The sequence below is a fragment of the Cuculus canorus genome, chromosome 1 (genome assembly GCF_017976375.1).
Source record: "Cuculus canorus isolate bCucCan1 chromosome 1, bCucCan1.pri, whole genome shotgun sequence".
Classification (NCBI taxonomy): domain Eukaryota; kingdom Metazoa; phylum Chordata; class Aves; order Cuculiformes; family Cuculidae; genus Cuculus; species Cuculus canorus.
This window is the reverse complement of record NC_071401.1, coordinates 133,971,026-133,997,690: the sequence shown is the minus strand read 5'-3', so window position 1 is coordinate 133,997,690 and position 26,665 is coordinate 133,971,026. Positions and strand designations below refer to the sequence as shown.

Genomic DNA, 26,665 nt, shown 5'->3' with positions numbered 1-26,665 from the left:
GCTTAGCATGAAAGAGCCAGCCCCTTACATGTCTACAGAGCGTCTGGGAACACAGAAGCCAAAGTAAGCCCGAAATGACATTGAAAATGTCTGTGTGCTTCTCTTTGCTCTGGTATGGAGAGAGCATAGAGTGGCTGTCCAATAAAACAAGGCCCTGCGGGGAAGCAGGAAAACATTATCGGAACTTGTTACTGGCTGGAGTGCTGTTTATTCCTTGAATTATTCTTCAGTGGTTGTTTTTATATCAGGGCAAGGTATGGGTGTGTGCATGAGGTGTGCTTTGGGAAAGTACAGAAAGACAAGACTTAGAAGGGGGGAGGAGATGGCCATGAAATCAAATGCAACTCTGATATAGAATTTACTAGTGCTGTTCTGTAGAAGACTGGACACTTCGTGCACTGGTGGCAATTTCAGTTTTTTGGGGGGAAAATGTTGGTTGTCTATCGTGTGTTTCAGACACGTTCTTTTAGCACTGATGAGCTGTTTTCTTAACAAGGCTTTCAAGCAAAAGTCTTTTGAGTTGCCAGTTGAGCAGAGAGAGACCTAGTAATTACAGATGGATATCCCAACGTTTAATTCTTCTTGCTCTCTCTTCCTGTTGATATGAAACTGGATTTGTCCACAGTTCCCAATAGCATCTCCAACTATACCTTCTTTTTGTTTTTCAGTTACTAAACTGTGGAAAAAACTGTGTAAACTGTGGAATGGACTTTTGCGTAGGTAAGAAGGTACTCTGGGTCTTTGCTAATTTGTTGTATTGTTGTACTTGTCTGCTTAGAAAGTAGAGTTAATTTTGCCCTTTGATTAAGGATTTTGGGTTAAATTCTCAGTTACTAAGAATTCATGGCAGCTGGAAATCTATTTTCAACCTGCTTCCCTTTATCCCATTTAGCTCATGCTGTACCTATTCTTGTGTGTGGCATGGAGCTAAATACAGGAGGCAGTCCCTTAAGAGCGCTAAAGCAGACCAATTTAGTTACTGTGGCTGTCTGCTCCCTCATTCGGGGATATCATGAATGACTGCAGAGTTCTTTTGGTTTCCAGAAGTTACTGAGTGTAACTGGTACCTGAAGGAAATGTCCAGGGAAAGAGCTTTCCCTCTTTACTCAGTGATGGAAAAGGGGAGGAGGAGCAGCAGCACTGCCTAGTGGAGATCACTATTGTCTCAGTCAAGCGATTGGCGTCCTGGTGTGGCTAACTAGCTCTCTAAGGACAAACTAGTTAATCTCCTTCTGCCTAGGCTTCTCCTTCTGCCATGTAGGTAGAGTAGTGCTGATGCTCTATAAAATGCTCAAGGACCATGAGTAAAGGGTATAATGTAGCATGGTGATTTTGTCTGTTGTTGGCTGTTTCATGTTCAAAGAAATGTCACAACCAGCCATCTCTGCAGTTCCTTGGAAGAATGATTATATCTTTCTAATACTTTCTGGTATTTTATGAGTTGTAGAGTTGCACATTTCCTGCGTTTGTATTCCTGTTTATTTTAGTCTCCAGCAGGGACCAAGCACATAGACAATTCAGTTACGGATACTGCTGAGTTTCGTTTTTAAGAGTAATCAGTACTGTGCAAAAAAACTTCTCTCTTGCATACTCTATGTGCTTCGCGCTGCTGCGCATGAGCATGCAGCTTCAGTACTGGATGTTCTGAGCCTGGGGGTCAATTTCCTCTCCCCATAAATTTCATCGCGCATTCTGAGACTATCTCAGAAAAGATATTACTGAAGGAGAGAATAATAAGTTTAGGAAAAGGGCCTCTGGGATGGTTATTTTTTCCCCCATTACTTTTCTTTAACTTTAATACTTCCTGTCTACACATGAACTAGTTTTGCATAGACAATATCTCTTCTGACGCTAATGGCTCTTGAAAGGACTGGTACTAAACAAAGAAGTAAAAGTAAGTTTTATACTGGACACACAATGCATATTCTCTTTTTAAAAAAAATTATTATTTATTTCTGGTTTTCTGAAGGCAGAAATACTACTATTAACATCAATATTCTCACTCAGTTTTCGTTCCTTCCTTTGTGTGATCTGTTTAGACAACTGCTCCTAGGGTAAGTGTTTGAGCTAATACAGAGCAGGGCTTTTCAAACAGGAAATGGAAGAGTTAAAAGAGTTTGGTAACAGCAGTAAGTACTTTGTGTATATTCTACAGCTAGTTTGTATACCAGAGATCACTGGTAGGTCATTAATATTTTATATTGCATATTAGGGATATCTGGGAGCTGGATTGTTTGAAGATTCATGGAAGAAAAGTGAGCTGATCTGACCCAACTAGAGAATTCGTTGTTTTATCAGTAGCTGTGGCATTGCAAAGTTGTGCAATAGTCTAGATCTTGGCCTAAGAAAACTACGGTTGGCTGCCTCAGTGGTTGGCACAGGAGAAACAGAAAACCTCTTGACTTTGAAACAGACAAGCCTGTACATCTATGTTGTTCTCAGAAAACAAAGGACTAAATTATGCCATTTCATTTGAATAGTCAATAATTAAACTTAAGTTTTATTTAAACATGTCATCATGAAATGCCTCTACAATCAGTATTCAAGCAGTTGTCTCCTACAATCATCTCTTCTCCAAGTACTGATAAATGTGTGCAGGAGGATGGAGGCTGGAAAAATCAGCATGTCAGTCTTGGCTCTGAATAGCAAATTTGAATTGACGGTTGAAGCAAACTTGAAAGCTTGCATGTGAGAACAAAGTCTTCTATCCCTTCCTGTTTCTCCCTAATTATGTGACCGTAAGAAGGTGCTCAAACCCAGTTATGTTGTTTATTCAGTGTTTTATTCTTTGAAAGGCTACTATCTGGGACCAAGCCTCACAGAAATGCAGCTTGCCACATGAAGGTCCACACACGAATGCTAATTATTAGTAATAAGCAGTGAGTCTATAAAATGCATTGCAGTTCTCAGGCTCTAAAATGGCTGTGGGAAATCAATGTCAATAAATGTGAGGTGAGATGCATTGGGAAAAAAGCAATACTAGCTATACAGATGAATGATGGACTCTGAGTGGTGTATTGCGATTTAGGAATAAGACCTTGGGCATATAATAGATAGTTCCATTGAGTGTCAGCTAGGTGCTCAGCCATGATCAGAAAGGGAAACAGCATTAGGAATCAGGAGGACAGCAATGGAGGACAACATTGTGAACACTGTGGTGCACCTCTAGCTCTGGTTTCTAGCACTTCAAAAAGGCTGTATTAGTGCTGGAGAGAATTCAGCAAAGGGCAACCAGGATGACTGAAGGTACTATGGAGTGGTTTCTTTATGCAAGACAACTAAGATGTAGGCTGTGCTTCCTCAGTTTGGTAAAGAGATGGCTGTTGAGGGTGTGGGACAGTAATGCAGTAGTAACATAGTAATGTGAAGGATGTGAATTACTTGGTCTTCATTGTGCTCTGTGTAGTGGGGAGTTTCAAAGGAAGCTGGCAGGTCAGAGCAAGCAACAGGGAGTGGTGCACAAGGTCATGCAAGTTAAAACCATACTCTTCAGCTTCTTCCTGCTAAATGGTGGGAGATAAACGTGTTCAAGGGGTGAATGGGAAGTTAATGGGAAATAAATGTGTTGACAGCTTCTGATTACCAGGACACCAATTTTGATTTAGGGAGGCTGAGGTGCAGAATACTGAAGTGTTTTAGGGAAGTATCTATATATGCTTGCTCTCTTTCTGGTTGGTTGGTTTTTTTCCCCCTAAGCTTCTGGTTTTGGGTGCTGGAAGGGACTGGATACTGGGCAAGCTAGTCTTACACAGTATAGTAATTTTAACATTCTGACTGAGTAGGACACACAGGACTGAGGCCTTAGAGAATAGAACTGTGTCCAGTTCTGGAATCCTCAACGTAAGAAGGATATGAGACTATTGGAAAGGGTCCAGAGGAGGGCTACAAAGATGGTCAGAGGGTTGGAGCACCTCCCATACGAGGACAGGCTGAGAGAGTTGGGCTTGTTCAGCCTGGAGAAGAGAAGGCTCCAAGGAGACTTTATAGCAACCTTCCAGTACCTGAAGGGGGCCTACAGGAAAGCTGGGGAGGGACTGTTTACAAAGGCATGTAGTGATAGGACAAGGGGCAAATTTAGGCTAGACATAAGGAAGAATTTCTTCATCATGAGATTGGTGAGGCACTGGCACAGGTTGCCCAGGGAGGTTGTGGATGCCCCATTCCTGAAGGTGTTCAAGGCCAGGCTGGATGGGGCCTTGGGCAGCCACATCTAGTGGGATGTTCCTGCCTATGGCAGTGGGATTGGAACAAGATGATCTTTAAGATCCCTTCCAACTCAAACTATTCTATGATTCTATGATTCTAATATTAACTTATGCTACTGCAAATTCTTAATTTCAGGTCTTTTTGTACAGTCTTCCAGATTTTAAAGAGCGGCTTCTGATGTTTGGGCTCTTTGGCCAAACAAAGAACAAGGATGCAGGAGGCAGTACGCATCAGTTCGATGCGTAAATAGTCAAAGGAAGCAACAGATATACAAGTTTAGTATTGTGGGAAAGCTGTGTTAGTGTAAGTTGTGGTTTACAGAAATGATTACAGAAGGCTTATGAACAGGACTTCCTAAGGCACAACAGCTGTCAGAAAACAAATTTAAAAGCAAATTGTGCTTAGGTTGCTCTGTATTAATTAACTTTTCACTCTCAGTTAATTTCATCTGGGCAATCTTATCTCAGATAGTTCAGTTGTTTCTTAGGCATTAAATGACTCGATTTCTCCTCTCTTATTTTACCAAGCACCTTTTTAGGGACAGCATTCAGTTTTGCAGCCACCATAATGAAACTAATTCTCTCATGACCCTTTCACCTACTGGCTTGCTGGGAATTTTGTACCTGATTTGTTTTACCATACTGATGTGCAAAAGCATCCAGTCACTATTTTCTACCAATATTCTTGGAAATATCCATGTTAAAACACATGTTCATAATGCAATTTGACTGGAGCCTTTAATAAATACATGGGACAGAGCTTGCAGAGCAGCACCATGCAGTTTGGCATATAAAGGTACCAAGGAGAGAGACGTAACTTTGGAGATCTTCTGTCTGTGTGCAACAGCATTTGCAGCAGCTGCCTTGCTCCACTGTGCTTTTAGGGGTGGTTCGCCATCACATCTTACCTCAGACAGCTGCAGCATCTGCCTCTGGTAACAGAACACAGGTGGTAACTGAAAAAAGCAAGCCAGGGATAGATTGTCACTTATATGCTCTAGATGGCTCTTTTAAGGTGCCATGTCCATTACATAGGAAGCCCTGAGAGACAGGGCTCCTAATATGGGCCTCTTGGATAGCAGAAGGCCTCGCCTGTATGCACCTCTAGCATGAGACATCTTGCTTTCTATTAAAAAAAAAAGAATAAAAAGAGTCTACCTCATCTCTCCTACAGCAGCCATGTAGCTCTGAACTTCAGAGAGAATGGAGAGCATTTCCCATTCACAAACAGGTAGCAGTCCCAATTAGAGAGCAAAGCAGCAGTCCATCCCACTGAGTACCCTGCATTGAGCAGCAGCTAGGATTTGATGATTAGAGGACTGTAAAAAGTCTTCTTGTCTCCTCTGCTCTGGCTTTCATAGATTTTAGGACTGTTGGGGAAGAGAAGATCTCTTACTTATGCTAGTACAGATGCTGCCATTACACAAACCACATGCTGCCATGATTATCCAGGGCTCAAAGATGCAATTGTTCTGTAGTTCACCTCTTCAGACAACATTATTTTTGTACAGTTCCAGTATATGACTCTGATTTCTTGCACTTAAATAAACATACATTTGGTTTAATAAAGAACTGTCTTACTTCTTGCACGGCTGGATGGCTGAGCCCAAAGGGTTGTGGAGTTAAATCCAGTTGGTGGCTGGTCACAAGTGATGTTCAGCAGGGTTCACCACTGGGGCCCATTCTGTTTAATATGTTTATGAACGATCTGGATGAGGAGATCGAGTGTGTCTGCAGGCAATACCAAGTTAGGTGAGAGTGTTGACTTGCTTGAGGAAAGGAAGCCTTTGCAGAGGGATCAGGACAGGCTGGATTATTTGGCCTACATCAACTGTATGAGGTTCAACAAGGCTGAGCGTCAGGTCCTACACTTGGGCCACAACAGCCCCATACAACTCTACAGGCTTGGGGAAGAATGGCTGGAAAGCTGCCTAGCAGACAAGGACCCGGGGGTGTTGGTCGACAGCCGGCTGAACATGAGTCAGCAGTGTGCCCATGTGGCCAAGATGGCCAACAACATCGTGGTTTGTATCAGAAGTGATGTGACCAACAAGACTAGGGAAGGGGTTATACCTCTGTACTTAGCACTGGTGAGGTCACACCTTGAATCCTGTGTTCAATTTTGGACCCCTCACAACAAGAAAGATGTTGAGGAGCTGGAGTGGGTCCAGAGAAGAACAACAGAGCTAGTGAAGCACAAGTGCTATGAGATGTGTCTGTGGAAACTGGGATTGTTTAGTCTGGAGAAAAGGAGTCTGAGGGGGAGACCTTATCATTCTCTACAACACCTGAAAGGGGGTTTTAGCAAGCTGGCTGCTGGTCTCTTCTCCCAAGTAATGAGAGACAGGACAAGAGGAAATGGCCTTAAGTTGCACCGGGGGAGGTTTAAACTGAACATTAGGAAAAAAATTCTTCACCGAATAGATTGTCAAGCACTGGAACAGGCTGCTTAAGGAAGTGGTTGAGACATCATCCCTGGAGGTATTTAGAAGACATGCAGATGCAGTGCTTAGGGACCTGGTTTAGTGGTGACTTGTCAGTGTTTGGTTTGCAGTGAGACCTTAAGGGTCTTTTCCAGCCTAAATAATTCTGTGATTCTATAATACAGTCTGTAAAAGAGACTATTCAGGTTCCATTTTTACTGAGTTTTAATCTTTGCCAAGATAAAGCATCTTACTTTTTCAGTCTTGTGGACTTGATTGAAGATCCTTTATGTGAATGTTAAGATTGCAAAAGCAGGCATTTAAAACTAAGCGTTTCCTACTGTATAAACTGACTGTAGACCCTGGCTCTGTTTTTTGTGTTGTCTGGGTAGGCAACACGACACAGCCTCACACACCCATGGTTAAAAATTCAAACTCGTTTGCACTTGCACTGTGGTTTGAATTGTGGCTTCTAGAAGAGTGGGAAATATCATTACCAGTCTGTTATTTATAGATAGTTGTCAGTGATGGACATGAACTTCAGCTGGGCATTTGGTAAGACAGTGCGTATAGATGGCTATGCAGACTCACCACACAGCTCTGACAAACTCATTCCTTTCTCTAACTTCTGCTGTCCTCCAAAATCCTATCTGTTTTGGAAAACCTCATCCATAGTTTTGTGCCTGTTGGCAAGGTATTTTCACAGCTGCATCATGCATTGTCATTCTGCTTTCATTTGAAGACATCTGGGTTGAGAAGGAATATCTTGTTCTGTATTTAAAATAAAAAAATCTTTGAGAAGCCATGCAACTTAATTTAGCATGAAGAAGGGATTGTCTCCCCAGAAACATGTCATTATTTCCCCACAGTTATACCAGCTGGTCTAATCCAGATAAACTGCTTATATTTATAAGCTTACCTCAGTAATTTAACTACTGTATTCTTCATTTAATATTTCTTAAGTACTGGTAATTTTTATTGCAGCTGTCCCTTGATACCTAGACACTGAAAACTTTTTCATTTCAGTTGAAAGAGGATTTCACTAATCTAATTCAGGTGAAATAGAATTAGATCGGATTAAGGTAAATTTTAGTACTTCAGAGCTTTTTTCCTACATTTTGATAATTAACAGAAAAAAGGAAGGTTCTTTTTAACCTATTTTTTTCACACATATTTAAATAAATTTTCAGACTCTTTTTTTCAAAAAGCAATTAGCAGTCATTAAATAGGATTTGCGAAAATCCCTTCAGTTTGTTTGTTTTCTTGTTAAGCACTAATTTTTATCTTTATATGTCTTTACTCACTTTCCTTTCCCCCTCCCATATTTTTTTACCTGTTTACTAGGAGTGAAAAAAGACGATGGATCCAGACTTTTTAAATGTGTTTACACAGCCTGCCGCACTCAATCAATTCCTGGATGAGATTGTTGTTGGTCAAGGTATGTACTTCATGAATCAGGACAGAAAAAAAGTCCAAAGAATGATCTGAAGAACCAAGTAGAAAATGTTCAGTACGAATGAATCATATTTTCAGCATGGCTCCATGGTTTTATCAGCAGTGAGTAATCTCTGTGTGTGTGTAATTTGGCTGCTGACTCTCTAGAGGCAGATCATGAAGAAACAACTAAAATTCTAGCTGATTCTTCAACTGGAATCTAAGTTTCATACATGCAGATCTGACCAAGTTTGTTTTCTTCTTTTCAGAATTGTCTGTCTAGATGTTAATGATTTGAATTATGTTGAAGCATAATTTCCAGCAGCAGTCTTAATAGTCTGATATATCATTTTCTTGCTCATAAGGAATCAGTTAAAAGAAAAAATAATGGTGTTTTACATGTGGCAACTAGTTGTGCTGGGTTATATTAAACTGATAACAGTTTTTACAGCAAACATGTTAGTCATATCTGATAATTTTAATGGATCTGGTTTGCATCCTTTCATAGGTAAGAAGAAGAAACTCATAAAATTGACCTCAATCAACAATCCTAAATTGGAAGAATTAAAACTGGTACCATTTATTTTACTGTATTGTTTAACCTGCACCTCATGTTGTTTTAACCTGTTGTGTTAATGCTCAACTTTGCAAACTACCCAACTCTTTGGCCCCAGTCTCCCACTCTCTACAGATGGGGATGAGCTGTGCTTTTGGCGCTTAGGGTCCACACAAGTAAACCAGAGCTTTTGTTTAAGCACTGTGCCAGCATAGCTGCGGCCTTACAGAAGCAGGCTTCAAATGCCTGCATCACTGAAGAGTGGTCACTGCAGCGTGTAAAGTAGAGTGTAGATTTAAAACCTGTGTTTCTTCTCATATGACACCTCTCCTAACTTGGGGCATGGATATAAGCCACACCAGAAAGTACCCAGATGCTACTTCATTATAATGATAGTGTAACAGCAATGAGAATGCAGCTGGAACAGTGGACCATGACCAAAAGCAAATGCACATTAGCATTTGTTGTGACTAAAGAGAGATGTTCGGATACATGCATGTTTGCTGCTCTGATCCTACTGTAACAATTTTTAAGATTGCTGCGCTGATTCGCAGCAGTCTTGTGTTCTGCCTCCAGTAGCAGCTGGGTAAGCTGCAATGCAGCCTAATGAGGTTAGCATAGAGCAGAGGGTGAAGGTGCGCAAGTCACCAAGATATTGGGAGAAAAGCTTTCAAGTTGTTGTATGGTGCATTGTCTGTTTGAGGTAACTACAAAAGACAAATCCAACTTCATGGGAAAGTACTTCATTTCCAAGCAATTTTGAAAAACTCCCCTGTGCAGTCAGTCACTATGTTTCTCTAATGGCATAGCCAGGGGGAAGGCTGGCAGCCAGAAATTTCCTGGAAGAAAAGTGGCAGGACTCTTATGAGGCTAGCACTTCTTGCGTTATGGAGATACTGAAATTGTTATAAATATTATGAAAACAGGCTTAGCAAAGAAGCAAAGAAACTGATTTGGGAGAAAGACTCTGTTTCACTGCACTTTCCTTTTGAGGTGGCTTTGGGGAAGTAGGGAATGTGAAATGGCTCATTGTAGTTACTACATATATCAAACTGCATATAAAATCAAAGACGGTATATTTGGATACCAGCAGCAAACTTCTTTAAGTATTGCTTCTCTCCTTTCCCTATTTTTAGACAGAACACTGTGCTTTGTGGCTGAGTGCAGGTGCAGGCTCAACAACTCAACTGAAAGCAGAGTTTTGTGAACAGCAGGCTGTGGATATGGCTACTTATAGAGCTGAGATGGCAAATGAGGGACCTCATAGATCTGTACTCAGCTGTTCTTCCTGCTTTTCTGACTTCCATCTGGTTGTACTGTTGTGTTAGGGGTACTGCTCTATCCCTTCCACATGTAAAGCATCGCCAGCTCACAAGCCCACAAGCATTAGCTGAGGAGCATAACTTTCTGCTCTAGAAAATTCTTGTTACTTCTTCACTGAGGAAGTATATCACAAACAGTTTCAGATCTTCTCTGTTCAGGCAAGTACCAGAGCCAGGTATTTTGTTCTTGTGCAGTTTCAGGGGTCTCAGAGATACATATTCTTTTTTTTCCAAACTGCTTTTTACATTTTTGTTAATGTTGGCTAACTTACAGGGATCTGCTATTAATTTTCTCCTTCAGTGAGCGAGAAGGATATTATCCCCACAACAAACACTGGATACTCACTTGTAGCAGTAACAGAAATACAGGCAATACCCATCCTTCTGTTGAGAGGTTCTTGTTAATAGCCACCCAGGACTAGTACTTTTCAGTCCTACTTGAGCAGGCCATCTTCCCTTTTTATCAATGTATGCAGACAAAACACATGCTTGGGGAAGTGCTGAGGAACTCCTTTGGTCACCTGTATAGGAACACAGTGCTCAAGGAAGGGGCTGCAGAACCAAGGAATGTAACTCGGAATGTGGTTCCTTTCTAGTCGTACCCAGCCCTTGCTTCCTGAGCAGTTTCCCTTTGCAAAGGCAGGAAGGATGCTGGAATGGATGATGAAAGGTCTGTCACATATGGAAGCAAAATAAACAAAATGCTTTTCCCCCCCAAAAGAGGTATTTAGAGACAGATTACAATAAAATTGCAGAAAGAAAAAGAAAACAAAAGTAGGAAAGGCAGGGGAGGAATGCTAGTAACATGGATGACTGCAAGAAGCAACAAACAGAATCAGTGAAGCCTCATTTCTTACAAACTTTCATCTGACATTGAATTTGTGTGAATTCTGTGACATCTACTTGAAGCAGGGATTGGAAAGTGTATGTACACTGCAGCCTTTGGAAGCATAGTCTGCAGTCTTTTCCCCGATGGAAGTGGGAATGGTATCTGCCTATCTGTTTGTACAACTATTTTTACAAAGTTCATAGGCATCTCACAAGTTATTTGATTAGGGAGAACTAACTGATAATTAAGTTCCCTTTAAAAAAACTACCAAAAAGCCTAAAGGAAGTGGAGGCTGAAAGCAAACTGACATGTGAGATAAGGTACTAAAGAGAAAGGTGAAGCGCGATGTAGCACTGAATGCTACACTGTCTAAACACAAGAATATAATTACCAGCTGGTTTATTTTCCTCTACAGTTATCGATTGACTGGATTAAGACAACTCTGAAAGAGGTACACATAGTTGTTAAAAGTCTGGAAGAAGATCTGTAATGGGCTGGTACTTAATCATCTTTTGGGTAAGCTGCTGCTTTGAGTTTAGCTTGCGAACACATCACGGAGGAATTTCCAGATCACAGAATAAACCTCATGAATCACAGTAGCAGGGATCTGCTGGATTCCCACTTCTTGCTAATAGATAAAGCCCTGCACTGTTAAGCATCTGTGATAACTGCAATTCTGAACAAATGCCTGATGATCCACTATTGGCTTTATATAATTATTTTTCTTCTAAGAAAGTCTTTTAACCTGCTAGTTAAGATAATAAAAAGATTATCTTTGAATTATGAAATTACAGTGTCTCTGAAGGGAAGGAGGACTTTATAAGTCAAGAGCACAAAGGTGACTTGTGATGCTAATAGAAACATTGGGAGGAATCAGCACTGCAATTTGTATGCTTTCCTGCTTTAGAAAAAAAAATAAATTCTAGGTATAGAACACTGGGCTGGAATCGGAACTTATGAAAATTGAAGACAATCTCTATGGTCCTTATATGAAGATGAGTTCTGTTGGAACAGCCTGTTTGGCTGTTTTTCCAACTCTCCTGTCCTTACTTTGTTTTTCTTTTACCTTTCAGTCTCTTTATTGAACAACATGAACAGGATTGGATTATTTCTCTGAGCAATTAGCTAGGATTCCTTCTATATTTGTGAGTGGATATGGCCTTGTTACACTGTCTACAGGAAATATTCACTTGTTGCATTCCTGTAGCTCCCACTAGGAAAAGGAGGGACATGGAGTGCTAGAGTTGGGGAATGATGCTACAAAGAATGACTTGGTCCTCTCCCATTTGCAGAGCTTCATTGATATAACTGAGGCTTTTAGAGAGCACAAGAGTTTAACAAGTCATACAACTATGGGATGTGGGTTGGTGGAAGCTACAAAGTTTTATCATATAAACACTTAAAACTGGACTTTGAGAGCTTTGCTGTCATTTTATGTTACTGATTTCTTTTTCTTTTTTTTCTTTCCCCCATTGTGTTGTTAAAATACATCCTTCTGTCAAAGAAAAACTAGAATCTCTCAAGCTGGATCTTGACAAGATTGCATTAACAGAAAAAAACCAGCAATAGAAACTCTCCGTGATTCTGGAAGCTGTGGTTAAGTGTTTGCAACTGGAGGAAAGCCAGCTGAAATGGAGGAATGTACGTGAAGTGATATTGGAGAAAATTACCCATCATAGTGCTTCCTTTGCTAAGAGGCAAATGGATGCCAGAACAGTAATTAAACAACATTAAACAACATGTTTTCAATTAATAGTTGAATCAGAAATGAGACAGGAATATCTCACCCTGACTGGGTCATGCAAGGTGCATTCTCTACATGTGTGGCTTGTGGACTTAACAACCCTCAGCGTCATGTGTGTGTCTCACAAAATGTACTAATCTGTGATTGTAATTGTGATATTATGTAACCCCCAATCTGATGTCCCACCTTTGTTCTGTCCCTTCATGCTTTTGGGATCCCCTGCCTAGGAAGAATTTATGATATTGGAGTGAGATCTACTTGTTAAACATTGTTTTCTTTCTTTACACAAAATAGCTATTTTGACAAAGGACTTACTGAGCACACTCCATCTTCTGGGTGCAATAGCAAAGCACTTCACACCCAACCTGGCCATGCTTCCAAATGTTCAAGTGGAAACAATCGCCATTGAGGTAATTATAGTTTCAGTATTTGTTACAATAGATCCTAGAGACCTTTCACAAGACTAGTTTGCTTAGAATTAGGGAGAAATGTGTGTGCAGCTGTGAGATACTTGTGTTTTCTATGAACTGTGCCTTTTAATTTCTGAGTTTGCTGGATTAGACCATAATTTTGTTCTTAGTTCAGATACTGTATCTTTAAGTGTTGAAACACTATGTTGTTTTTTTCTCCTTGATCAAAGAAAGGAACGGTCCAAACTGAAAATAGCTGTTGATCTCCGTATGAATAAAAAGAAGACATTCTTAAGTTACTATTTTTAAGTGTTTTAAAATGGAGTGTAATCATAAACTGTGACACTCATTTAATGCTCAGAATTTATTTCTTTAGGTGAAAGAAGATTTTGTTCCCCTCCCTTTGGGGTCACGTTATGTTATTTTTCTGTACAAGCCAATGATCTACATTTTCTCATCCTGTATTTTTTTCCTTCAAGTCAACTCTGGAACTTTAGAAGAACATCAAATATCCCACAATTTGGGATATAATTGCAAAAATTAGCACTACTGTGATAGAGTTTTGACAGAGGATTTGCAATTCAGTGGTTCAGAGTCCAGAACAGGGTCTATATGACATGACCTAGCACTCTTCCCTCTTTGGAGGATCATAACTGGAACTGGAATGAAGTGGGCCCTTGATCTACATGCATCACTTTAAGAGGCTTATAAGTGTCCTGGAGGGACAGCTTCTTCTGGGTCTTGGTTCTGTAAAGGTAACTCTTTTGGCCCTGTTCCAGTGGAGCAATTCAGCAGAGGAGTGATCTCTCTGGTATCTAACTGGAGTCCAAATTGCACATTGCTGCTCATGCTACTGTCCTGTGTGACTGATCAGTGACAACCCAGATTCTGAGGAAATCAGGCCTCCATTTGGGTCCTTAGGGGGCTAGAATTGCCTCAGATGCATGGAAATTGGAAGGAATTATCTGTGAAATCACAGCATCAGAAAGAGATGTTAACCCTGGAAGAAGGAGAAGCAGCAATGGAAATAATGGGGTTATGGTTGGGAGCTGATTCCCCACATGAAAAATCAGTGTATTGATGGGAATGGTAACCATTAGGCAAATGCGAGGAAAGCCCATGAAGGCACATCTCAGAAGAAGGGTTGAGGGTGGGAGGGGGGAAATGTTGAGGAATTCCAAAAGAAACCAGAGGAGGCCTGGCCTTTCTGCAAGATGTGTCTGCAGGAAGGACCTGACTTTACTCTGGTGGAGCTGGTCATGCTCCTCTTCAGCAATGAGTTGACCCAAATGAGTTGACTCACTATGTGAACAGAGGCTGTTTTTCACTGCCTAGAAGAGGAGAGTGGCAGACACCAAAGATTTTCTGTGATAACAGAGGTTTGCCAGGTGCCTAAATAAAGCAGCAGGCATATCTACCCTCTCTTATCTCTTCAGACTGTCATTTGGGATGAAGCACTGTTTTTTTTTTTGATGTTGTGTGGAGTGCTAGGATTTAAATAGAGTAACAAAGACACAAGGACATTGGCAAAGATCCTAGGTGGCTTCAGAAGTAGTAAGAATTGTCAACACAAATCTAAGCAACCCACCAAACCTGAGTCCTCTGCAGGGGGAATTAATTGATGGGTGGCAGGCCGTGGTGTGAGATTATTATATGGCAAAGGTGACCACCTCCAGTGCTGTAAAACTGAAAAGCCCTTAATGCAGTGAGGTGCACAAGGAAATCATTGCCTGCCCAAAGCCGCTTGATGCATTCAAGTCCCCAGGTGAACATGCATGCCTCTGAACTTCACTAGGGTCCAGATGCTTCTCCTTTGCCATTCTCTGGTAGAGAAGTAGTAAACTTCTGATTGAAGAGTGAAGAGAGTAGTAACCTCTCAAAGTGCCTGTACTGGACTTCTTGAATAAATTATCTTTGGTAATCATTTAGGGCAGCAAACATGTCGTGCAAGCCTCATTAATGCTTATGGATTTTATGTGTGTGTGTGTGTAATGAAACAAACAAAAAAAAATTATTGCCTTTTCAACAGAATACTTCCAGAGGTTTAAAGACAACCAATATCACAGAAAACAAGTAAGGGGGAATATATCTGTTTTTTACACTGTCAATCATAAAGGAAATATTGTGGGTGCCAAGATCATGAAGATGACAAAAAGCGTAAACCCAGGCACTAAGGGATGCATATACATGCAAATTGTTTCCCTGATTCCCGTCCCCCCCACCTTTTTTTTTGTCTTGAGATTTGGTATTGTCTAAAACCCTTCTTTACTGTTTACATACATCTGTAAATTAATGTGGTGACTATTTCTGAGGCTTAATGGCTGTCCTTGCCATGGAATATAATAACAAACATAATGCTAAAAATCAGGTACTGTAAATTTGCTTGTCCCAGAATAAATGGGGAATTCTCTAAAGCCATGGTGGTTTAAATCTAAATTTATTGCTGTTGTGTCATTAAATAAAGAGAAAGGAGGCAGTCTTTATCATAATTTACTGTGAAAGAAAGATTTGAGCTTGCTGAGTTTGTGAGGTACTGTAATTATTAAAGGAGTTAAGTAGTAGGATACAATTTATATACTGAGAAAATATGGACATAATTTCAAGAACAAGGAACAGATTTTCCAACTGTAATTTTTCATATGCTAGAACATCTTCAAACTCTAATATCATGAGCTGCTTATTGTAAGAGGATATTATGGATTTTGCTTTTAAAATAAATGTTCATTGGACTGTGAGCCAATACATACACTTCCAAGAGCCTATACAGCTATACACCGTGCTTAACAATGTCTTGCTGGAAAGTTACTCTGACATGAAGTTAATGGCACTTTGTGCTGTATCTCCTGCTTTACAAGACAGCTGATGGCTCAGATAAGCTTTGTTTGCGAATAAGGTTAATTCTACTGAATGCTTTTTCTAATTCTTGCTTTTTATTGCACTTCTAGGGAGATTTTAGAAGTGCAGTCAAGTAAGTATTGGCATTGCCAAGTTTAGGGTTTTGCTGTTATGTGCTATTATACACCACATTCTGATCCATTTTTACCTCATGATAAAATCAGTATGCTCCCACTAGAGTTAATGGAGATTCATAGATTTCTCCTAGTGTTTTTCTCCAAATGTCATCTGTTAATGTGCATTCATATCAACACAACGTAGTTTGGAAACTGAGTGGTCACTTTGCCCATAGACTACAGGCAACACATGAGAGGTGAGATGAGATGTTTCAAACAGTGGGTTGATGACTCAATGAAGAAGACCTGGATAGGAGCAAAGTATGTCTTCAATTCACACATTGACTTCATTCATGCCACTTTTGGAAGTTTATGAGCATAATAGTTTGAGAATTGTGTTGCTTACACTTGAAGTGGAAAAATGTCCATGTGTGCAGAGCTTGTGGAAGATTTGGGCACTGCTTAGCCTTCAGTGTGAACTGCCTTTTCTTGCTTCAAAGGAACACATCGCATCCCCAGTGAATCAAGGCAACTGTTTTATCTTCTGTTGCACCCTTTATGGTTTTCATCCTTCGCAAAGTAGTGCAAACTATATCATTTAATACATATTTATCACTTTTTTCACTTAGTGGTCTCTAGTATGAGTTGATATTGTGAAATCTCTACAACTACGTGTTTCTTCCAGTGAGCTGATTCTGCTGGGGAGAGATATCTGCAAATCACTCTCCAAAACACACTCTCTCTCTATTTTTGACACAGCTTGCTTAACAAAGAGAGAAAACACGAAGCATGGCTCCAGAAGAGGGTTCTCTAGTTTGTAATACTGTTGCTGGTTTCAGACTATTGCTCAATGATTTATTTGAAAGATTCATCCCGGCATTGCTGCTGCAGCAGTCCCCTAACAGGGAGAACGGAGAAACTCAAGGAAACCGTTTTGCAGTGGAGACTTCTCCGTTGCTGGCTCTAGGGTTCTCACTTTAGTTATGCTGCCAGAGCACCCTTGATTTTTAAGGGAGATTCAAATCTTTCTTCATGCATGAATTGGAGCAGTCTTGTGGCTGGGTTACTGTGAGGAAATGTATCATGCTTTTGCTAAACCTGGGTAGAAAATGGAGGTGAGAGTGGGCATTCACGGGCACTTCAATTAATGTAATTTCCTTTAAACTTGTGTTCGTTCTCTGATGCAGCACTGCTGGCACAGGCTTGGTGCCTTCCTTTAAACTGAATGTCAGCACTAGTGGTTTGAATTTTCAGAGGAAGGGCATTGCCTACAAACTCAATACCTAGTTTCTGGGGTTTTTTTGAAGGAAGGGGGCTGATTTTCTGCTAATTTGATTTAACTGACATTTCTACTGGAGGGGGGAGCAGTAGAATGTATAGATCTTCTCTGCTTACAATATTTTATTCCAGAGGCTCAGGGTTACAAATACGTAACAGAAAAGAGATAAACTGTAGAGATGTGAAACTTAGCTATTGCTCAGACCAATGGAAGCACAAATCTTGAGAACCTCTGAAGGTGAAAATTACAGAGCTGAAGGAAGCAAATTGTTTTTTCTGATGTAGTCAGGCTGGAGGGAAACCTGTCACTCTGATAAATACAAATGCAGGGATTTTCGCCCCTTTCCCTGTGACTCTTTTCCTCCGTGGCTTATTAGACACGAGCACCTTTCTCCTTCTGGAGCCACTTTAAACCCCTGGTCTGACAGTTATTTCAAATAATGCCAATTAATATTGTTTTGATGCAGAAGATGATGCCTTTGATGAATTATTTAGTCATGCTCCAGATAAACTGGATGCTGTAAAAAAGGTAATTTACTTTTTAAAAAGATATCAAAATTTGTAACATAAAAAATAATTCATGTTTTCCCTGGAAAAAGTTATCTTTTCTTCCACCCTCTCCTCCCCTTTTGTTTTCTCTAGGTATTTTTGCAATTTGTTAATGAGCATGTTGGAAAATTAGGATTAAATGTGAAAGAAATCAAATCTCAGGTAGCCTGCTCTAAGCTGCATGTTAACCATGTGTTTTCATCCATTTGCATGTTTCTTCTCATCATTAGGATTCTTAATTTTGTTGCAGTAATTTAAAACTTGGCAGCATAACAATTATTTCTAGCTTCAGGTTAAGATACAAGGATTCAGTCTCTGAAGTTCATGAAGCTAGTAAGTAATAAAAAAAATTTACCTTTGTATTGAATGGTGCCCTTGTAATGCTAGAGGCAGTAATTTTTTGAGTCTGCCCAAATCCTATGGATGCTCCTTCTGTTGTTATGGAAATAAAGGTGTTCTGACAATTAAACTGATGCTAAGAACTGCTGGTTCTTAGTAATTTTTATTGCTGGATTTCCTTCACAGTAGGAAGGCCTGATTTTCACTACATTTCAAAGTTCCATTCTCTGAATATTGAGCTCCTTCAGAGTCCATGAAACTGCGAGAGAAGTGAACATATTAGGCACCTTTGGATCACCACCCTGGGATCCAGTGAAGAGAGGCACAAGCACGTCTCTGTAGTCCTCTGCTGCCACTGCCTCCGAGGAGGGTGGACAAAGGCTTGTGCAGAGCGAGTCCCTGCTCCTCTCTGGGGAGTAAGTGAGCAATGGAAAATGACCTCAGGAACGTCCCTTGTGGATTTTTCTTTCCCTTCCTCTGCAAGCACACACATAATAAGTGCAGGAACACACATAATAACTGCAGGAGAAATCAATGCACAGTTCTTGCTTTGCTCGAGGCATTTAAAACCACAGTCCCTGTGATTTATGCCATGTGGATGAAAAGCAGAGCTGTGATCCAGTGCTCTTTTGGGTTTTCCTGGTGAGCAGCTATAAGAAAGGAAGTTTTGCAAGTATTTTGTCATAAATCTCAGGGACTAGGCACATTTTCCTTTAATTTATAGTTATGTTTTTGTCACTTGTGGTTGTCTGAATTCTTTTCACACCTGAAATAGTTTGTTTTATTAGCTCTCCTTTTACAAGGTTGTGTTTTTACTAATATGAAATCAGAAGGCTTATATAACTAAATATGAAGTTCACTGAGGAAGAGGTCGAGAGAGCTGAGTGATTAGGCTGTGTGCTTGCCAGAGTACCATTTAAATTTCTTTATTGTTAGAATGGCATTTATTGGAGTAATTCACTACAAGCCAACACGATAAATAATATTCGCATCATTCTTCATCTAGTTTGCAGATGGAGTTATCTTACTTCTGCTAATTGGACAACTGGAGGGTTACTTTCTGAATTTAAGGAATTTCCTCCTGACTCAAGCCAGCAGCATGGAGATGGTAGGTTGTTATTCAAAAGCTTGAGGCTTCAAACATCTTGTGTATTTAATATTTCTGTATATCACTGAAGAGCTCTGCCTCTTGCTTTGACTGCTGCTGCTGCATGTAAAATCTTATGCATGCATTTCCTGCAGGCTAGTGGTTTGGGACAATGCAAACGCAAACACTTAGTGCTCCTAGAATACCTTGGAACAAGTCGATGTCTTCTTCAAAATTACTTATTTGTGTTATGAGAGGCAAATTAGTGTTACTTGCACTTGGAAGGCAGATACGTGCTTCTGAAGCCTTCCAGTGAAGTACAGAGGCACTATGTGGTGAGGTATTAGTATGTTATCTCCTACAAGTCAGTCCTGTAAATATTTTTAATTGATTGACATATCTTAGGAAACAGAAGTGGACCCCTCTAGGTTTCCTTACGCTTTCCTAAAACTATACCTTAATCAAGACATGACTAGAACATTCTGAAGGCCTCCTCTGTGCTGAGGAAGTTCTTGAGAATTCACATCTTTTCCTCTCTGAAGGCTGGGAGACGTAACCTACCCACCTAGACTTGCTTGACTCCTTTTCAACCTCTACCAGGCAGACTTCATCACTGTTTTAAATGGAAAAGGTGGCATCATCCAGAAGGTAGTGCATGCTGTGCTGCCAACATAAATGCCTCCTTCATTGATCTAGGATATTGAAATGCTTTGAAATACTTGAGGTATTTTCAAATTGTCTCTGGTGTGGATAGAGATTTTTTATTTGGGTCATGGAATAGCTCTGAAAGTCTTGATACCATAGTAGCTATTTTTACAGACTTATATTCAGTTAGGACTCTGAAGGTGAAACATGTCAGATCCTTTTTGCTCGAGAGCTGCTCAAAAAGGGACTCCCTCCTCTGGTGTGGTTTACATTACAACTTCTGTGAACAGAACAGGCTTTCCTCTATTTCCTCTCCTCACCACAGTTATCTCTCTGGGTAGTAATTATTTGTAATGAAAATCCTCAGAGGTCCCATATTAATTAATAACTATTCCTGTAGAGCTTCTCACCAAGACATTTAAAAGCACAATTGTCAGAGGCCTAGTTTCAAATTTTGTAAAAAATTCATTGCTGGTAGTTGAAAACTGCTTAAAATATTAGGAATATTCAGATTTTTTAAAATTGAAGATGATTTAGAACAGGGAAAATCTGTTTTGAAGGGTTGAATCAAACAAAATCAAAGCATTTCCTTGTGGTTGTTTTTCTTTCTCCTCCTCCACCTACTTTTCAACATTTTTTGCTCTGGTCCATTGACTTGAAAATAATTTTTCATCATCTCCATTAACTTTATTCAGAGGAAGTAAATGAATTTTTTTATACTTAATAATCTTTTTTCTTTTTTTTTGGATCAACCCTATTCAAGCATCACATGTCACTTTAAAGCAATGAGACACCCCTACAATTCAGGTACAAATCAGAGCTCAGACTTTCTAGTTCCTACCCTGTGTATTATCAGTATTTCTGTCTGAATATTTATTTTGAGATTTGCATGTTATTATCCCTTCCAAATCTCATATGCATTACAGAGAGGGAAACGTGCCCCTTTCACCTCTGCTGGTTCATTAAGGAAACATTTGGTTTATTCATTCCAGTCAGAAAATTGTGTAGATCTCTATGAGCTTAAGCTCTCCTGTTTGCTGGATGTCTCAGCCAGCTCTCTCAGCCGCTCCTCATAAGACTTGTTCTCCAGTCCCCTCACCAGCTTCGTTGCTCTTCTTTGGACACACTCCAGAGCCTCAACATTCTTCTTGTGGTGAGGGGCCCAGAACTGAACACAGTACTCAAGGTGCGGTCTCACCAATGCCGAGTACAGAGGGAGAATCACATCCCTGGACCTGCTGATCACACCGTTTCTGATACAAACCAAGATGCCATTGGCCTTCTTGGCCACCTGGGCACACTGCTGGCTCACGTTCAGTTGGCTGTCAACCAACACCCCCAGGTCCTTCTCCTCTTCCTAGCTTCCTAGCCACACTTCTCCCAGTCTGTATCACTGCATGGGGTTGTTGTGCCCCAAGTGCAGGACCCGGCATTTGGCCTTGTTGAATCTCATGCCACTGGCCTCAGCCCTGCAGTCCAGCCTGTTCAGATCCCTTTGCAGAGCTTCCCTACCCTCCAGCAGATCCACACTTCCTCCCAGCTTAGTGTCATCTGCAGACTTGTTGAGGGTGCACTCAATGCCTTCATCCCGGTCATTGAAAAAGACATTGAACAGGGCTGGACCCAGCACCGAGCTCTGAGGAACTCCACTTGTGACTGGCCTCCAGCTGGAGTTAACTCCATTTACCACCACTCTCTGGGCCCGGCCATCCAACCAGTTTTCAACCCAGGAGAGTGTGCACCTGTCCAGGCCAGAGGCTGACAGTTTCTGCACCAGAATGCTGTGAGAAACTGTGTCAAAGGCTTTACTGAAGTCCAAGAAGACTACATCCACAGTCTTTCCTTCGTCCAGTAGTAGAGTCACTTTGTCATAGAAGGCGATCAGGTTAGTTTGGCAAGACCTGCCTTTCATGAACCCATTTTAACTGGGCCTGATCACCCGGTTCTCTTGCATGTGCTTCATGATAGCACTCAAGATCACCTGTTCCATGACTTTCCCTGAGGTCAGACTGACAGGCCTGTAGTTCCCTGGATCCTCCCTGCAACTCTTCTTGTGGATGGGCACAACATCAAGCAGCCAACCAAGCTGGCTTTTCCCCCCGCCGGCTCCTTTTCTGGAACATAGGGATGGCTTGCTCCTGAGCTGCTAGGATTTCATTTTTCAAGAGCGCCCAGCCCTTGTGGGCTCCCTTACCCTGAAGGACTGTCTCCCATGGGACTTTGCCAACCAACCTTCTGAACAGTCCAAAATCTGCCCTCTGGAAGTTTAATGTGACTGTTGTAATGTGTTAGGTATTCATAAGCATATGTTTCATGTGTAACCCATGGCATCATGGAGAGGAAAGGAGACTTTTTCTTTAGTTTTTTTTAATTTTATTCTTCCACTAATGCTTTGGTGATGTTGGCATTTTGCATGATGGGCATGCATGAATTGTAGGCTTTTTGTCATATTGCATAGAGCTAGGAGTTTGGAAAGCTTATTTATGTTAACTTTGAAGAGAGTAATTTGTGTAAGCTCAAGTCTCCATGCTGAGATTCACCTTTTGTAAGAAAGAAGTTAAACCCATGATTTCTTTCCTTCCTTCTGGCTATTCTGCATTGCCTCAAATACAGAAATGATCAGTATAAGAAATTCTGGTGCCAACATCTGCAAGTCCTGTAGCATCAATGGGAAAATCCTCAGCTAGCCATTGAATTTAATATGACTTAGTGTAGTTTACAGCTACACTAGACTGTACAAGCATGTAATTTACTAGTATTTCATTGTTAGTCTTTCTCCCAATGATTTACAGCACTGTAAGGAGAGCAGTAAACCCTCTAAATCAATTAACCTTTTCCTTTGCAATTATTAAATATAAGAGCAGTTTGTTTAGCCAAGAACATGGAAGCTGAAAACTAAATGAAAAAAGGAAAACAGCCAACAGCAGCAAAACATAATGGAAACATTACAACCAAAAAATAAAGTGTCAGGTAGTTCCCAACGTGATTTGTGCCACAGAAAAAATCATAAAATACTGAATCTGTAAAGTCCTATTAAATTATCTATGCTGTTGTCTGCTAGTGAAGAATTATTTCTTACTGTACATTATTTATCCTGTCTTCCAGCAAGATAGAGCAGTGAAGGTCACTTTTGCTTAGGTTCGTCTAACAAATAATTTGCCAGCTCTGTAATTCCTCTGTTGCTTCTTGCTTCAATTACGTTGTGCAAGATCACGTTATAATTGGGGAAATGTGGAAGATTGTCTTTGGCAGCTACAGTCTCATTCTATTCCATAGATTACTAATACGTCCCATCTGGTTTTGTTGTTTCTTGTGTATCCACAGATATTGTGAATGGGGACATGAAGACTACAATGCAGATTCTGTATTGCTTGTATTCCAAATACAAGACCAAAGAAACATGAAAAGCAAGGACAAGAGCTTGGGTGCTATTTTTTGGGGTTTGGGGTTTTTTTTTGCCTTAGCATGTCATGGTTTGATTTTTTGATTCTCAGCTCCGTTTCTGTTTGCCACTGTTTATACACGTGCACTTGTATTTGACACTTGCTGTACGAACATTGTATATGCAAGTACGTATTCATGCAAAGTTTCACATATACTGATTGAATAACTGTAAGTATATGTGTGTCCAGGACCTTAAAATTATGTTAGGATTGCATTTCATAAAGCTTAATTTTTTAAAAAAAGATATTTTGATATTATTTTGGCCTCCATCTAAACTGATTTAATTTCCTGTTGTTGGTGACTCTGACATTTGATCTCTGATCTGATCCTCTATCTGTGTGTTAAGGGGAAACTAAAGTTTGCTATTATGAGTGCTGACGTTTACAGATGAGAATTTGTTGAGTCTGCTTCTGGATCCACAGTCTAAGAAAGATCCTTAGATAGCAATGCTATTAATCCTTTGAGTCCTGCCATTGGAAATGGTAATACTGCATACCTGCTGGAAGATGTTCTGCAAATTACCCTGAGCCTAATCCTTTTTGTACCAATAATTACCTTGCTATGTTTTTACAGAGAAAAGTCTGACGTGTGGTGTCAGTGAGCTACAAGATGATCTTGCTTCCCTTGGAAATATTAGTTGTGTGTACTGCTTCGAAGGATTTAAGTCAGAAATACTTGCTTTTTTTTTTCACGTGCGAGTATCCCCTGGGTACCTGCCTTACTACTTAATGGGCTTCAACCAATTGACTGAGAGACCTGAGAAATTTCTTGCTTCCCAGACCCCTGCTGCCATTGCTGTAACATGACAAGCAGGCTGTAGACTAAATCATTATTGAGCAGATAAAACCGTGATGTGGCTTGTGGAGAGCAGGGGGACAGTAAGGCATTTGTAGGTGTTACGATGGCAGTGTGGCCTTTGCCAATGGGGAAGCCAACATGAATCTCATCCCTGGTGCTGGTGACCAGAAGTAATTTCCAGTGTGTGGCTTTAGGCATAACCTGCAGACTATGAAAGAGTAGGTGGTGGTGGAACCAGAAATTGCTGCCCTGGTCAGATGGTTATTACTGCTCAAGGAAACAGGTGGAATTTTCTCTGCATGGTCTAAATTTTGTGGTCTACTCCTCTGGCATAAGTAAATCCGGTGTTTGTACTCCTGCAGACTCCTGGCAGGGGAACTCTAGTTCTTGGTATTTAATAAATGAAAGGATCATATTCCACCATATTAACACCAGCTTGCCTAAACCTGATATGAACAAGTCATTTGTTTGAAAACATACAGGGGGAAAAAATGACAGCTAATGTGCTTGAATCAAAAATACAGCGAGATAAAAAATGAATGTTTTCACCTGTATTTTTTTTATGCAACAAGCCAATATATAAGACACCTGATGTCTCTGAACACCTTGTTAAAGAGGTGCTGTTTGATTCCTAAAACCTGCTGCAGAATTTTACTAATCCATCATACAGGAACCCACTCCATAAATCGGTGTAGAGTATACAAGTGCACTATTTACATTTGAGATCTAGTCACAGACTTGGCATAGTTTGAATGGTAAATATAAAATGACAGAGCTAAAATGAATATTTTGACAGTATGACACTAGGGATAAAAGAAATGTATATTATTGTTCTTAGATGTTACTTTTGCCTTACATCAAGGTAACCTGTTCCCCTTTCCTCTTATAAATGTAAGTTAAAGAAAACCAAAGCCACTTACTCTTTGAGCTGGCAAATGGACTATGATATTTTGAATAAACTAAGCTCTCTCTATGCAAGCCTGTTCATTGACCCATACGTAAGTTCACAATTTTCATGATTACATCCTAGACAGTAAGTTCTTTGTGATGAAAAAGCATGGTGGACTGTTAAGATGCTGTGATTTTTTTTATCTTGCTGTGTAGCTAGGTATGCAAGTTTACCTGCAGTGATTGTTCAGTTCTCCAAAAGAGTCATTGACTGACTGTGTCTTACTCTCTTTCCAAGGAACAACATGCAGACTCTTTATCTTTTAAATAACTGGTAAATGGTCCAAGAATTTCTGAGACAGAGGAGAGCCCTACAGGAGCTTCTGTTGTTATCATTGCTTCAAAGATAAGTGGTGTGGTGGCTTCATGGCAAAGCTACGGATGGCACGTGGAATAAATCTGAAGTGTTTCTGACTCCCGTGTGCTGTCATCTTTCTGTTGTTTTGTCTTTCCAAAATACATGGCCTGCGAACTATAAAGCTAACTTTCAGAGGTGGAACGGCAAGAGTGTGTGAGAGAAGTGCAGATGGAAGGGACAGAGTTACAACAATGACTTCAAGGGAAGCAATGGATGCACAAAATTTTTTGCTAATGGGATCAAAGCTCCAAGAGAGGTCCTGGCTGTAAAGCCTGGGAAAGCAAAGTAAGGATCTGTTCCTGCTGTCAAAACCCCTTCTTCTCCTTGGGAGGAGGATTACCTTGCCATTTTTTCACAACATCATGTGGCTACAGCCTTCTAACCAGGATCTTGCTGGTGAGCCTTTCTGGGAACTAGGCAGTTAAACTCCAGAATGAAAACATACTTCCAAATGTACTTGGAAGGTGGGAGCAACACCTAAACTCCTCCGAGGTGAAGCCTATTCATAGTGCCTATCCTTTCTCTTATTTTCTTCATTTTTCCCTTTTCTTCTTCATTTCCTCTTTCTCTTCTTCATTTCCTATGGTTTATATTGTGTTGCTTCTTACAGGGAGACATCCCCACATTTCCATACAAAGGTCTCTTTGGCAATTAGGCTTTCAAACCATGAAAACAGCTAATTAAAATTCTTACTCTCCATGAGCTCAAAGGACATGCGTGTGTTTGTGTCTGGATGAAAGGATCTTGCTGTTCATTCTGCTACAGCCTTCTACAATTTCACCAAAGAACAAAAGCAATTGTCAGTTTTTACACAGGTGGTCTTTTTTCTAGTCAATTAATATTATAATAAAGAACAGATGAAAGTTATACTTTTGAGGAAACAAAATTATCTATAAGAGCCTTTCTGCTTGTTGTGGACATGGATTAGTTTCCTGTGCTACTTGTAATTTTCTAGGATGGTGACAAAGTGAACGGGGCATACAGAGCAAGATACAGAAAGGTAAGTTTTGAGACTGGATGTAATGATACCAAGAGAGCAGTACTGTAGACTGGAACATCCCTGTCATTCCATTTTCTCCATCAACCAGCCATACTTTCTAGAACTTTAAACTGAAAAAAAACCTAACCCAGAACAAATAACTTCTAGTTCTTTGGAATTTTGATGTCAACGAAGTGCATCAGGGTACCTTTGCCACTGACTTTTCCCCTTGGCACCTCCAGATTTCTAAGTTTTCCCTGATGTGTCATTTCAGCTGGAGTCCCATAAACCAGGCTGCTCCAGTCACTAGCTGAAATGAAAGGTTTTAAGGACTTTATCCACTGATGTCCTTCTTAGGTCGCACTT

At 40.4% G+C, this 26,665-nt stretch overlaps 1 protein-coding gene across 1 annotated transcript; it reads left to right on the top strand.

Moving 5' to 3' along the window:
• Positions 1-492: 492 nt before the first annotated feature.
• On the top strand, positions 493-25,270 carry LOC104067366 (gamma-parvin). Its single transcript, XM_054056603.1, is given in 10 exon segments — positions 493-720; positions 7,973-8,066; positions 8,571-8,635; positions 11,185-11,255; positions 11,257-11,285; positions 12,274-12,414; positions 12,808-12,923; positions 19,047-19,148; positions 23,097-23,102; positions 23,105-25,270. Coding segments are annotated over 9 exon segments (681 nt in total). The 5' UTR covers positions 493-720; positions 7,973-7,987; the 3' UTR covers positions 23,177-25,270.
• The last annotated feature ends 1,395 nt before the right edge of the window (positions 25,271-26,665 follow it).